Source organism: Hemitrygon akajei, chromosome 2 (genome assembly GCF_048418815.1).
Source record: "Hemitrygon akajei chromosome 2, sHemAka1.3, whole genome shotgun sequence".
NCBI classification, from domain to species: Eukaryota; Metazoa; Chordata; class Chondrichthyes; order Myliobatiformes; family Dasyatidae; genus Hemitrygon; species Hemitrygon akajei.
The window spans coordinates 159,639,415-159,651,853 of NC_133125.1; the positions used below are offsets into that span (position 1 = coordinate 159,639,415).

The window sequence follows — 12,439 nt, forward strand, 5'->3', positions numbered from 1 at the left end:
TAGCTGCCTGTGCCTTTAAGAGAAAACAGTGACGTCATTATGCACATGTGGAACAGAAAGAAGAGTTACAATGTTCTGCAAAGACAAACATCGAGTGCTGGGAGCTGCTTTTCCCAGATTTTCACAAGTAAGGTATCGGCACAGGATGGCGTGGTTGTGTGAAGTTCCGTATCGGCTGAGTAGCGTGAGTGAGGAGAATTCGGTTCAGAGTCCAGCCTGTATGTGTTTGGAAGTTAAGCAGGTGTGTGCCAAAGTGAGTGTACACCTTCAATAAGATGAGCTGTATTTATTGATATTTTTGATGTTGTGTACAAGGTACAGCATTGGTGGGATGCTAATTTTGTTTGTCTTTTTTTTAGAATTTAGATTTTTTTAGAATTTCCACTACCGTTTTGGTTTTTTATATTTTGCTTAATTAATTTTCATACTGCATACGTAACTGGTTGGCACACAAGTGTGTGGACCGAAGTTAAGCTGAGATTGTAACAGCAGGAACTGTGCATTTCTTTAAATTCATTTTGTTGTTTTTATTTTGTTACCCTCTTTCTGCATTAAAATATCTGAAACAGATGAAGGAATTAAAGAACAGAAAAGGTATTGGTTGTCCTGAGTGTGTATTTTTCCCAGGCTACAAAATAAATAACTCTTGGGTTCCTGTTAACCTACATTCCACCTCGTTTGTTTTTGTCCGCCCACCAACATCTCCTTAGGCCCCCTTACGATGGCCCATTCTGTGTTTTGGAATGGAGGGAAAAGACTTTTATCATAGATAAGAGGGATAAACCTGAACATATTTCAGAAGATCACCTTAAACCAGCCCACCGAGATTTGGAGTATTCCACTGCCAAGCCCCTGCCATCACCTCTGGACGAGCACAGGACCCGAGCCAGGCTGCTGATCCGAGCTTCAGACAGGCTCACAATGCTGGTTTTAGTTAATTCCAGAGGGGCCTGTGTAGGGTAACGTGATTGGCAGAAATGTACATAATTCAGAACCATCCACATTGAGTTGGGGTTTCACTTTAAGAGGCTGGTCGGACGAGATGTCATTATTATGTAAAGAGTTTTGGCACATTTTTGTGCATTGTTTTGGGAGTTCAATAAAATGTGTTACTGGGGTTTCATTAAACATAAAATGCCTCACTTCATTTTATTTGTGAAAGCCTACATTAATCCCTCATCTGAGTGTCTGCTGTGGTGGAGCCTCCATCTGCACTCCCTCAAATGAGAGATGCAAGTGTGGGTGTGTCCTCAGTGAAAAATGGCTTTAAACGCCCATCGTCAGATCTGACTGCACCCTATTCAGCATCATCAGGTCCTGCTCTCCTTCACCAATTGTTTATCCAAAGACTATGCAGAAATGCAAAGAGAACCCCTAATTCACCACAGTTTCCACAATTCACCATGCTGAAATATTCTAACAATGTGCACTGAACCCATGAATGGCTGGGATTCAGACTGTGCATCTGCCCCTGTAGTTTCCCTACTTCCCTTTGCCCACTGGACCAACCCTCCCAAATGTCCCTCGATGCCCTGGTGTTGAAATTGCATTGAGTCTGGATTCTATCCATTTCTTTTTCATGCTCAACCCTCCTTCTGTTAGATCCTGTTCATCACCAACCTCCTCTCCTGGTTCCAATGTTAATGCCATTGCTAATAGTTCCCTCTCCTCAGGTATTGTTCCTCACCCTTTCACATCTCCCATCACCAGCTCTGTGCACAAAACAAAAGGCAAGACCCCACTTTCCTTACCACATGGAAGGAGGCCATTCAGCCCATCTATGCCAGTTCACTCAGCTGTCCATTCCTGATTACTTCCCCTTGAAACCATTTCTCTCCACATCCACATCAAGTCTACCACACTTATGCTACTGCGATTGACAGAAACCAGGTAACCTAGCAACCAATCTTTCTTGTATCTGTGCCCATGAACACTGACAGTTGTCAGTTCCTCTCCATGCCTTAGTCTTCTGTTTACTGTTTGTTCCTTTGCCTAGTTTGCCCTCTCCAAAAGCACTGCTGTAAACATTTCCAGACTGAATTCCATTTCCTCGTTTGTGTATCCAAGGAGACCGACGATATCTTCCTGTGACCCAGACCTTTCTTCTTCACTGTCAACCAAACTGCTGATATTGTGATCAACAGGAAACTTCCTGATCGTGTTCCTCAATTCAAGTTCAAATCATTGAGATAATCCTTAAACAACAAGGAACCCATTACTGATCCCTGCTTAACTCACCACACATGGCTCTCCAGACACTGAAACTCACATTGATCCTCACTGTTTGCTTCCTCCCTCTGAACCAATTTTTATTCCAACACCATCTTTTCTTGGATCCCATGGACATTTAGTTTCTTGAGTACGCCATGAGGAGCTTTAACAAAACTTTGCTAAAATCCATGTCATGAGGAGGGGCTTTACCACTCTCTCACCTCCCTTTCATCAGGATTAATGAGCAAATTTCAAGTTATTGTCATTCAACCGTATACATGTATATCATCAAATGAGACCACTTTCCTCTGGATTAATGTTCACAACACAGTACATGTAACTCACATGCATAACACAGAGTAATATCACCACAAATAAATTAACCAATAACAAGGTACATATATAATACAACTGAAAAGTAAACAGTATAACACTACTGGTGCTCCATACACGATGAGACCTGGGTGGTGGCACGAAGTTCAATAGTTTTACAGCCTGGAGGGAAGAAACTGTTTCTCATCCTAACAGTTCTTGTCCTAATGCTACGGTACATCCTGCCTGATGGTAGGAGATCAAATAGATTACTGGATGGATGGGAGGGATCACTGACAATGCTAAGTGCCCCGTGTATGTAACGCTCCTGATAAATATATCTACTGGGTGAAAGAGAGACCCCAGTGATCCTCTCAGCAACACTTGTGATCCTTTGTTGGGTTTGTGGTCAGATGCCTCGCAATTCCCGTACCAGACAGAGATGCAGCCGGTCAGGACACTCTCGATTGGGGTCCTGTAAAAACTGGTTATCATGGGGGATGGGGGTGGGGGTTAGCCACAATCTCCTCAAGGAATGGAGATGCTGCTCTGCTTTCTTATCCAAAGACGTGGTGATGAGGGACCAGGTAAAATCATCAATTTTGTGCACTCTCAGAAACTTGGTGCTCTAACTCTCTCCATGGAGGAGCCACGTGTGTGCAGTGAGGAGTGGTCCCTCACTCCTCACCTCTACATCACGAGTCACAGCACCTTTGACAACATAATGTGTGTAACACAATTGAGTTGAGACATTTTACCCTCAAGTACCATCTCTGATGCCAGGTCAGAGGTGACTCCGGAATTGTTCCAGCAGTGGTGACACGGTGAAACATCACTCCACAACGGGGCAAAAATACAGGGTAATTTCATCACTCATGTCTCAGGGGGATGTTTCGGCATGGACTAGAAGGGTCGAAGTGGCTTGTTTCCATGCTGTAATTGCTATATGGTTATATGGACACAGTGTGATTCTTCTCTTAAAATTACACTTCAGTCATCTTGCCAAGGAAATTGCAGTTAAACACAAGTGTAGACAATAACACTTACCTGTCCACCAAAGAATCACCAATGAAATAAAAGCCACTACAAGCAACACCACCATTGTGATTGACGCAGCAAATGTGACAGGATCCTTGCTGTAAAAACCTGCAATTACAAATACATTCAAATAAGCAAACATGCAACAATACACCAGAAAAATGAGCAGGAGAGCTGCCAATTGTTGCCACAACCAATTTGTTCCCCTTATCTCCTGCAGGGAAGAGATGTGCTCATCACTGCCCAGTCTTGTCAACCTTGACTTCTGGTCTGCACCGACTGACTCTACCTGCTGTGCTGGGTTAACAAGCCACTGATTTGTTACGCCGGCCAAGAACGGACTGACTCACTCTCTCTTCCTCAGTCAGTATTTCCCTGTTACCTGCTGCCAATATTCTGCACTGGGTGCTCCTTCTGGTGTTGAGATGGCCAAATTTTGATGAGTTCACTATCAGAAGCCCTTGCCTCTCTTCCATCCCTTCCTCTCATCAACCACTCTCCTATCCAATTGGATTAATTTGTCAGCCATTTGCCTTTTGCTCCTGTTACCTCCCAGCTTCTCACTTCAACCCCTCCCCCTCCACATGGCTTCACCTATCACCTTGTACTCTTTCCCCTTCCCCCACATTCCTATTCTGGCTCTTTCCCCTTTCTTTCTGGTCCTGATGAAGGGTAGCCCAAAACATCAACTCTTTATTCCTTTCCATAGATGCTGCCAGACCTGCTGAGTTCCTCCTGCATTTTGTGTGTGTTTCCTTGCTCTTGTGTTAAGGACCACAATACATTGTTCTTTTGCAAGAAGATAATAAACACAAGAGAATAAGAGGGGAGCCGGTCACTCAGCTCCTTAAACCTGCCCCACCATTCAATACAATTGGAGCTGATCTGCCTCAGTTCCCATCTCCTCTTCTGTCACAGTCTACACAATCCTGAATTCCCCAATCTTTCAAATAGTTATCCATCTCTTCTTTAAATACTTCCCAACTGCTTGTGGTGGGAAAACCCACTGATCCCAGGAATCACCCTTATTGCTCACTTTTGGACTGCCTGCAGTGTTAGTGCAATTGTTTTGAAACAAGGGGACCAGAACTGTACACAGTACCAATTGGGTCTCTAACACTCTGCACAACTGTAACAACATTTCCCCATTTCTAAACTCCAAATCCCTTGCAGTTAAGGTTAATGTGTCTCTCCTGTTCCTAATTACATGCCGCACCAGATCTTTTATGATTCCTTTACAAGAAAATCTTGATCCCTCTGCAATTCACTCATTTACAATTCCACTCCATTTACATAATAGTCTGATTTTTCTTACTCAAGCTCCACCTCACACTTTCCTGTATTAAACTCCATGTGCTGAGTTATCTCCCACTCATTGAATCTATCGATATTCTATTGAACAGTCCGAATTCCCTCATTGGAACTTGCTTTTCCTCCAGTTTTGACAAATTTCAATATCCGTTCATTACATTATATTAATCAGTAATTAGAAACTCTGCTCCCCCATGGGGATTGGATCACTGGTGCTTTTAGATATTCACTATTAAGAATCTATCAGCTCTGTCTATAATAAAAAAATTAAAATGTTGGAAACACACAGCAGTTTGTGTGGCATCTGTGGAAGGTGAAACAGAGTTAATATTGCAGGTCCCACTCTCAGAATAGGGAGAATGACTTTTTGATAGCTGTTTCAGCAGCGCCCTATCGGAGAGACTGTATCAGACCACTACAGCACAGAAAAGGCTCCTTTGCTCATCTAGACTGTGATGAACTAATATTTTGCCTAGTCCCATCAAACCACACCTGATCCACAGCCCTCCATACCCCTCCCACCCATATTTATCCAAATTTCTCTTAAATGCTGGACCCAAACCATCATCCACCATTTCCCTTGGCAGCTTGTTCCATCCACATTCTCACCACCCTCTGTGTGAAGAACTTCACCTTAAACATCTGACTTTCACCCGTAAACCATAACCTCTAGTTCTCAGTGGAAAAGGCCTGTTTGCATTTATATACACCCCTCATAACTTTGTACAACTCTATCAAAACTCCTTTAGTCTTGTTTGCTCCAGGGAATAAACCCATTCAACCTTTCCCTCTAATTCAGGCCTGCAAATTCCAGCATCGGCCTTGTAAATTTTCTTTGCATTCTTTCAGTTTTTTTGATATCTTTCCTGTAGGTAGGTGATCAGAACTGAACACAATACTCCAAATTAGGCCTCACCAATGTCTTGTGCAACTTCACCCAGCTCCTGTATTCAGTACTTTGATTTATGAAGGTGAATGTGCCACTCGTTTTGTGACCCGACCTACCCGTGATCTTATCTATCTGAAGGAGGTTACTGTTGCTTTTAGCAGACAGTGCATTAAAATGGGCGACTGAGAGATGGAATAAAGAGTATCAAAATTAGATAGCGGAATTTGAAATCAATGCTCTAAGATGGAAGAGAATGACGCCTTACAAATCTGAGTGCTCAAAACTGAGACAGAGCAAGGTACAGACCATCAGGAAATATTGCAGAGGTCATTTTTTTCACGGAGAAGGGGTATTGATCCAGATTGTCAAAGAGCCCCAACAGACAGTAGCAACAAAAAACGTAAGTACAGTCCCACTGCTGTGCCAAGTATTCCTATAATCAGCCCACAGATAAAAACAGCAAGCTAGCCTGTATCCAGTTCTTCAGCACTACTTTGCTCTTCTGGTTCCCAGTAAATTACTTTTTCCTCTTTGCTGATGTTGCGGAGCACTCTACAAGGGTACACGTCACCATCTGCTGACTGGATGTATGTGCAGTGGAGCACTTGAAATCACCTATCTTTGCCATATGAGAGGTGTGAGGAGTTAACTTCACCATTGGCAGGCTTCTTGTTCTTCTGTAACGTTACAATTATGGCCGGTGGGAAAAAGCCGCTCACGAAACAGGTCAAAGTATTTACCTCCTCGAAGACAACTGGTTTCTCTGAGTACAGACAGAGCTCACCAATTTTGTTTGGGGGAAGCGAGTTGTTGGTTAAATCCATCACCCCATTCACCAGGTACTTTACCCATGCGAACACACTTCCTGCTGATAGCTTATCCATAGGTAAACGGAATGAGTCTAAGCTAGACAAGTGAAACTGAGCACTCGGTAATGTGGTGTCATAGTGAACAATACTTCTATCCCAGGTCTTCAACTCAGCTCCGCCCTCTGGTAGGCTGGGCTCATCTCTAATGAAGAAGGTGACTGCCAACATGTCTGTCTTGGTTGCTGAGCTGTGAGTCCCCGAATGAGTGACGAGGAGCAGGAGGAGTGCCCAGGCTGCGGGATACTGACCCATGGTCGCATCTGTCCCAAAAGCAAAGAGCAGCGGGAGGCAGGAGGAGACGATGAAGCCACCATTCTCCCTTCCCTCCATACCACCCTAGCCCCAGGAGCAAAAGCCCCTCCTTTTGAGGCAACGCCGACGAGAGTGAGAGAGTGGCCCGCCCGGCTGTTGGACTGGAAGCCTGAGAGAACATAGTTCACTCCCGTTCACCCATTGTGCAGAAAATGCAGTGTCTCATGGCAGTTTGGTACTTTGGGCAGTGCCCAATCAGAATTTGGGATTGATTGGCATGAACAGATTAGAGTGAGGCAGTGGCTAGTGGAGCGGCCATCATTGGAGTGGTCAGAGTTAGAGTGGAGATTTTGAGGCTTTAGCTCTTCAAGGCTTCAGTGAGGAGAGGCTCCAGTCAAAGACGGCAAAAACAAAGCTGCAGGTAGAGTTTTCTTCCCCCCCCCCCAATTTTATTGTTTTTCCTTCTTTATGGTTGTTCAGTTAGGAACAGTAGAGATGCCAGGCAGGATAGTGGAATGTTTCTCTTGTGGGATGTGGGAAGTCAGGGAGACCTCCAGTGTCCCTGACAACTACACCTGTGAGAAATGCTTCCAGCTACAGCTTCTCACACTCTGTGTTTAGGATTTGGAGCTGGAACAGGAAGAACTCTGGATCATTCGGGAGGATGAGGGGTTGATAGATAGGACATATCAAGAAGTAGTTACACCCAAGGTGGAGAACATGGGAAATTTGGTGACAGTCAGGATCAGGATGGGGAAAGGGATTAAACAGCCAGTGCAAAGTACCACTGTGTCCAAACCTATCAACAACAGGTACACCACTTGGATTCTGTTGGGGGATGACCTAGCAGAGGAAAGTCACAGCGGTCAGGTCTCTAGCACTGAGTCTGACTCTGTAACTCAGGAGGAAAGATAGGAGAACAGATGAGCTGTGATGGTAGGAGATTCATTCATTAGGGAGCAGAAAGGAGGCTCTGTGGACAAGAACGAAATTCCCAGATGTTCTGCTGCTTCCCAGGCACCTGGGTCCAGGACATCTTGGATTAAGTCCTCAGCATTCTTAGATGGGAGTGTGAACAGCCTGAATTCGCGGTCCATGTAGGTAGGAAGAGTGAAAAGGTTCTGCAAAATGAGTTCAGGAGTTCGGTGCTAAGTTGAAGGGCAGAACTTCCAGGTTCTGATCTCAGGATTGTTACTCAGGCCACGTGTGAGTGAGGCCAGAAACAGGAAGTTTATACAGTTTAACACATGGCTAGGGAGTTGGTGTAGGAGGGAGGGCATCAGATTCTTGGAACATCGGGCTCTCTTCCAGGGAAAATGGAACCTGTACAGAAGTCACAGTTTGCACCTGAACTGGAGGGAGAGTAATATCCGAGTGGGAAGGTTTGTGAGTGCTGCATGGGGTTGGGGAGGAGTTGTTAAACTGGAGTTGCATCTGGATGGGAACCAGAGTGTCAGAACAGATAGTGGAGAGGTTGTGGGGACAGATGGGAATCAAAAGGTTGAGCATGGAGCGACTGATGTCCTGAGCTGTGTATATTTCAATGTAAGAAGTATCATAGGAAAGGCAGATGAGCTCACAGCATGGATCAACACCTGGGAATATGGTATTGTAGCCATTAGGGAGACTTGGTTGCAGGAGGGGCAGGACTGGCAGCTCAATATTCTGGGGTTCCATTGTTTTAGACACAACAGAGTGGGAGGGATTAAAGGAGGAGGGGGTAATTTACTATTCAAGGATAATATCCTGGCAGTGTTCAGCCAGGCCAGACTGGAGAACTCATCTAGTGAGGCATTATGGTGGAACTGAGGAATAAGAAAAGTGTGAACACATTAATGGGGCACATTACAGATTATAAAAATGTCTGTGGAACTTAGAGAAACAAATTTATAGAGAGATCACAGACAGTTGCAATATATTCAATATATTGATTTGGACTCCCATAGTGTCAAAGGTCCATACTAGATAGAGTTTGTCAAATGTGTTCAGGAAATTTTCTTAATCAGTATTAGAAGTCCCAATGAAAGAGTGTGTGATACTTGATCTGCTGTTAGGGAATGAGATAGGAAAGGTGACAGAAGTGTGTGTAGGAGAACACTTTGCATCTCGTGATCACAATGTCATTAGTTTTGAAGAAAATCTGCAGAAAGATAGGTCTGGTCTGCAAGTTAAGATTCTAAATTGGAGAAAGGCCAATTTTGATGGTATAGGAGAAGATCTAGTAAGTGTGGATTCGGACAGGATGTTTTCTGACAAATGTACACTTGGTAAGTGGGAGGCCTTCAAAAATGAAATTTTGAGAATACAAAGCTTGTGTGTGCCTGTCTGAATAAAAGGTGAAGATAATAGGTGTGGGAACTTTGGTTTTGAAGAGATATTGTGGCCTTGTTTAAGAAAAAGAAAGAGGTACATTGCAGGTACAGGCAGGTAAGAACAAATGAGGTCCTTGTGGAGTATAAGAAATGAGAGAACAGTTAAGAAATAAATCAGGAGGGATAAAAGAAGGCTTGAGGTTGCTTTAGCAGATGAGGTAAAGGAGAATCTTGAGGGACTCTACAGATATGTTAAGAGCAAAAGGATTTCAAGTGACAAAATTGGTCCTCTGGAAGATCAGAATGGTAATACATGTGTGGAGCCAAAAGTGATAGGGATCATCTTAAATGCATATTTTACATCTGTATTTACTCAGCAGACAGACACAGAGGCTATAGAAGCAAGGCAAAATGGCATCAACTTCATGGACTCTATACAGACTACAGGTAGTAGATGGTTGCCTGTCTGACTGGAAGCCTGTGACCAGTGGAGTGCTGAGGGATTGGTGTTGGGTCCATTGTTTGTCATCTATATCATCTATCTGGATGATAATGTGGTTAACTGGATCAGTAGCTTTGTGGATGACAGCAATATTGGGGGTGGAGTGAACAGTGAGGAAGACCATCGTGGCTTAGAGGGAGATCAGGACCAGCTGGAAAAATGGGCTGAAAGATATCAGATGGAATTTAATGCAGACAAGTATGAGGTAATTGTGCGCACTTTGGTAGGATCAACACAGTGAATAGTCGGACACTGAGGAGTTTAGGAGAAGAAAGAGATCCCGGAATACAAGTCCATAATTCATTGAAAGTGGTATCACAGATTGATGGGGTCATCAAGAAAGTTTTTGGCACATTGGCCTTCAGAAGTCAGAGTATTGAGTGCAAGAGATGGGATGTTATGTTGAATTTGTACTAGACACTGGGGAGGTATAATTTGGAGTACAGTGTGCAGTTTTGGTCTCCTACCTACAGGATAGTTGTTAATAAGGTTGAGAGAGTACAGAGAAATTTTATAAGGATGTTGCTGGGTTTGGAGGACCTGAGTTATAAGGAATGACTGAAAAGGTTTGGACTGTATTCCCTGGAGCCTAGAGGACAGAAGAGATTTGATATATCAGTATACAAAGGTATGAAGGGTATATTTCAGGTAACTTTCAGGTTTTTTTCACTGAGCTTGGATGGAATTTCAACTAGAGGTCATGGGTTAATGATAAAAGGAGTAAGGGGAACATGAGGAGAAATGTCTTCACTCAAAGGGTCATGAGAGTGTGAATGAGCTGTCAGCACAGATGATACATGCAACTGTGATGGAGCGGTACATGGATGATAGGGGTACTGAGGTCTATGGACCCAGTGCAGCTCAATTGCAGTAGGTAGCTTAAATTGCTCAGCATGAACTAGATGGGCCAAAGAGCCTGTTTGTGTTCTGTGACTATAGCAGAGAAGATTGGGCAGAGTTGGGCGGATCAAAGGGAATATCGCTGACACGCTGAGTTATTGTTGCAATTAGAAGCACATAAAGCTTCTTTGTCAGTGTCACACATCACAAATAACAGGGCTGTAGGACATGCCTTGTCAATAGAGAGAGAAAAACATGAGGCAATGTCAGATGGATGACTGGCAGAAATGGCTGGTTCTGACAAAGATAGAAAGAGAAAGCAAGTTACCTAATGTTACAGAAATCAATACCGAGTCCAGAAAGGAATGACATGCCCTGAGATTAGGTTCAGAAATAGAACACTACAGCACAGTACAGGCCCTTCAGCCCTCCATGTTGTGCTGACCCATATAATCCTTAAAAAAAAGTACTAAACCCACACTACCCCGTAACCCTCCATTTTTCTTTCATCCATGTCCCTAATGTTTTAGCCTCCACCACCATCCCTGGCAAGTCGTTCCAGACACTCACAACTCTCTGTGTAAAAAACTTACCCCTGATGTCTCCCCTAAACTTCCCTCCCTTAATTTTGTACATATGCCCTCTGGTGTTTGCTATTGGTGCCCTGAGAAACAGGTACTGACTATCCACCCTATCTATACCTCTCATAATGTTGTAGACCTCTATCAACTCCCCTCTCATTCTTCTACACTCCAAAGAGAAAAGTCCCAGCTCTGCTAACCTTGCTTCATATGACTTGTTTATCCAATCCGGGCAACATCCTGGTAAATCTCCTCTGAACCCTCTCCATAGCTTCCACATCCTTCCTATAATGAGGTGACCAGAAATGAACACAATACTCTAAGTGCGGTCTCACCAGAGATTTGTAGAGTTGCAACATGACCTCTCTACTCTTGAATTCAATCCCCCTGTTAATGAAGCCTAGTATCCTATAGGCCTTCTTAACTACCTTATGAACCTGTGCAGCGACCTTGAGGGATGTATGGATTTGAACCTCAAGGTCCCTCTGTTCATCCACACTCTTAAGTAACCGACCATTAACCCTGTACTCAGCCTTCTAGTTTGTCCTTCCAAAATGCATCACCTCACATTTGTCTGCATTGAACACCATCTGCCATTTTCCTGCCCAACTCTGCAGGCTGTCTATATCCTCTTGTAACATTCAACCACCTGTAGCTCCATCCACAACTCCTACAATCTTCATGTCATCCGCAAACTTACTCACCCATCCTTCCACCTCTACATTTATAATAATCACAAATAGCAGGGGTCCCAGGACAGATCCCTGCGGCACTCTACTAGTCACCGACCTCCAGGCAGAATACTTACCTTCCACAACTACCCTCTGCTTTCTTCCTTTAAGCCAATTTTTTATCCAAACAGCCAAGGTTCCAATTATCCCATACCTCATGAGGGACCTTGTCAAATGCTTTGCTAAAGTCCATGGAGACCACATCCACTGCCCTACCCTCATCAATTTATTTTGTTACTTCTTCAAAAAACTCAATCAGGCTTGTGAGGCACGATCTTCCCTTCACAAAGCCATGTTGACTATCCATGAGTAGACTGTACTCTCCAAATGCTCATAGATCCTATCCCTAAGAATCCTTTCCAGTAGTTTGCATACCACCAACGTAAGACTCACCGGTCTATAGTTCCCAGGTTTCTCCCTATTACCTTTTTTAAACAAGGGAACTACATTTGCCATTGTCCAGTCCTCCGGCACTTCCCCTGCAGCCAAAGAGGATTCAAAGATCATGGCTAATGCTTCTGCGATCTCTTCTCTCAATTCCCACAACAACCTGGGGTGTATCATATTCGGCCCTGCGGATTTATCAATCTT

At 43.9% G+C, this 12,439-nt stretch overlaps 1 protein-coding gene and 1 pseudogene across 1 annotated transcript in view; both read right to left on the reverse strand.

The window, feature by feature from the left end:
• Positions 1 to 12,439, reverse strand: part of LOC140721199 (uncharacterized) — a 104,716-nt gene that overhangs the window by 48,445 nt on the left and 43,832 nt on the right. The window contains exon 10 of the mRNA XM_073036059.1: positions 3,571 to 3,669. Within this exon, the coding sequence (XP_072892160.1) occupies positions 3,571 to 3,669 (99 nt within the window). The remainder of the gene's footprint in view (positions 1 to 3,570; positions 3,670 to 12,439) is intronic.
• Positions 6,127 to 6,882, reverse strand: LOC140738378 (SLA class II histocompatibility antigen, DQ haplotype C alpha chain-like; annotated as a pseudogene).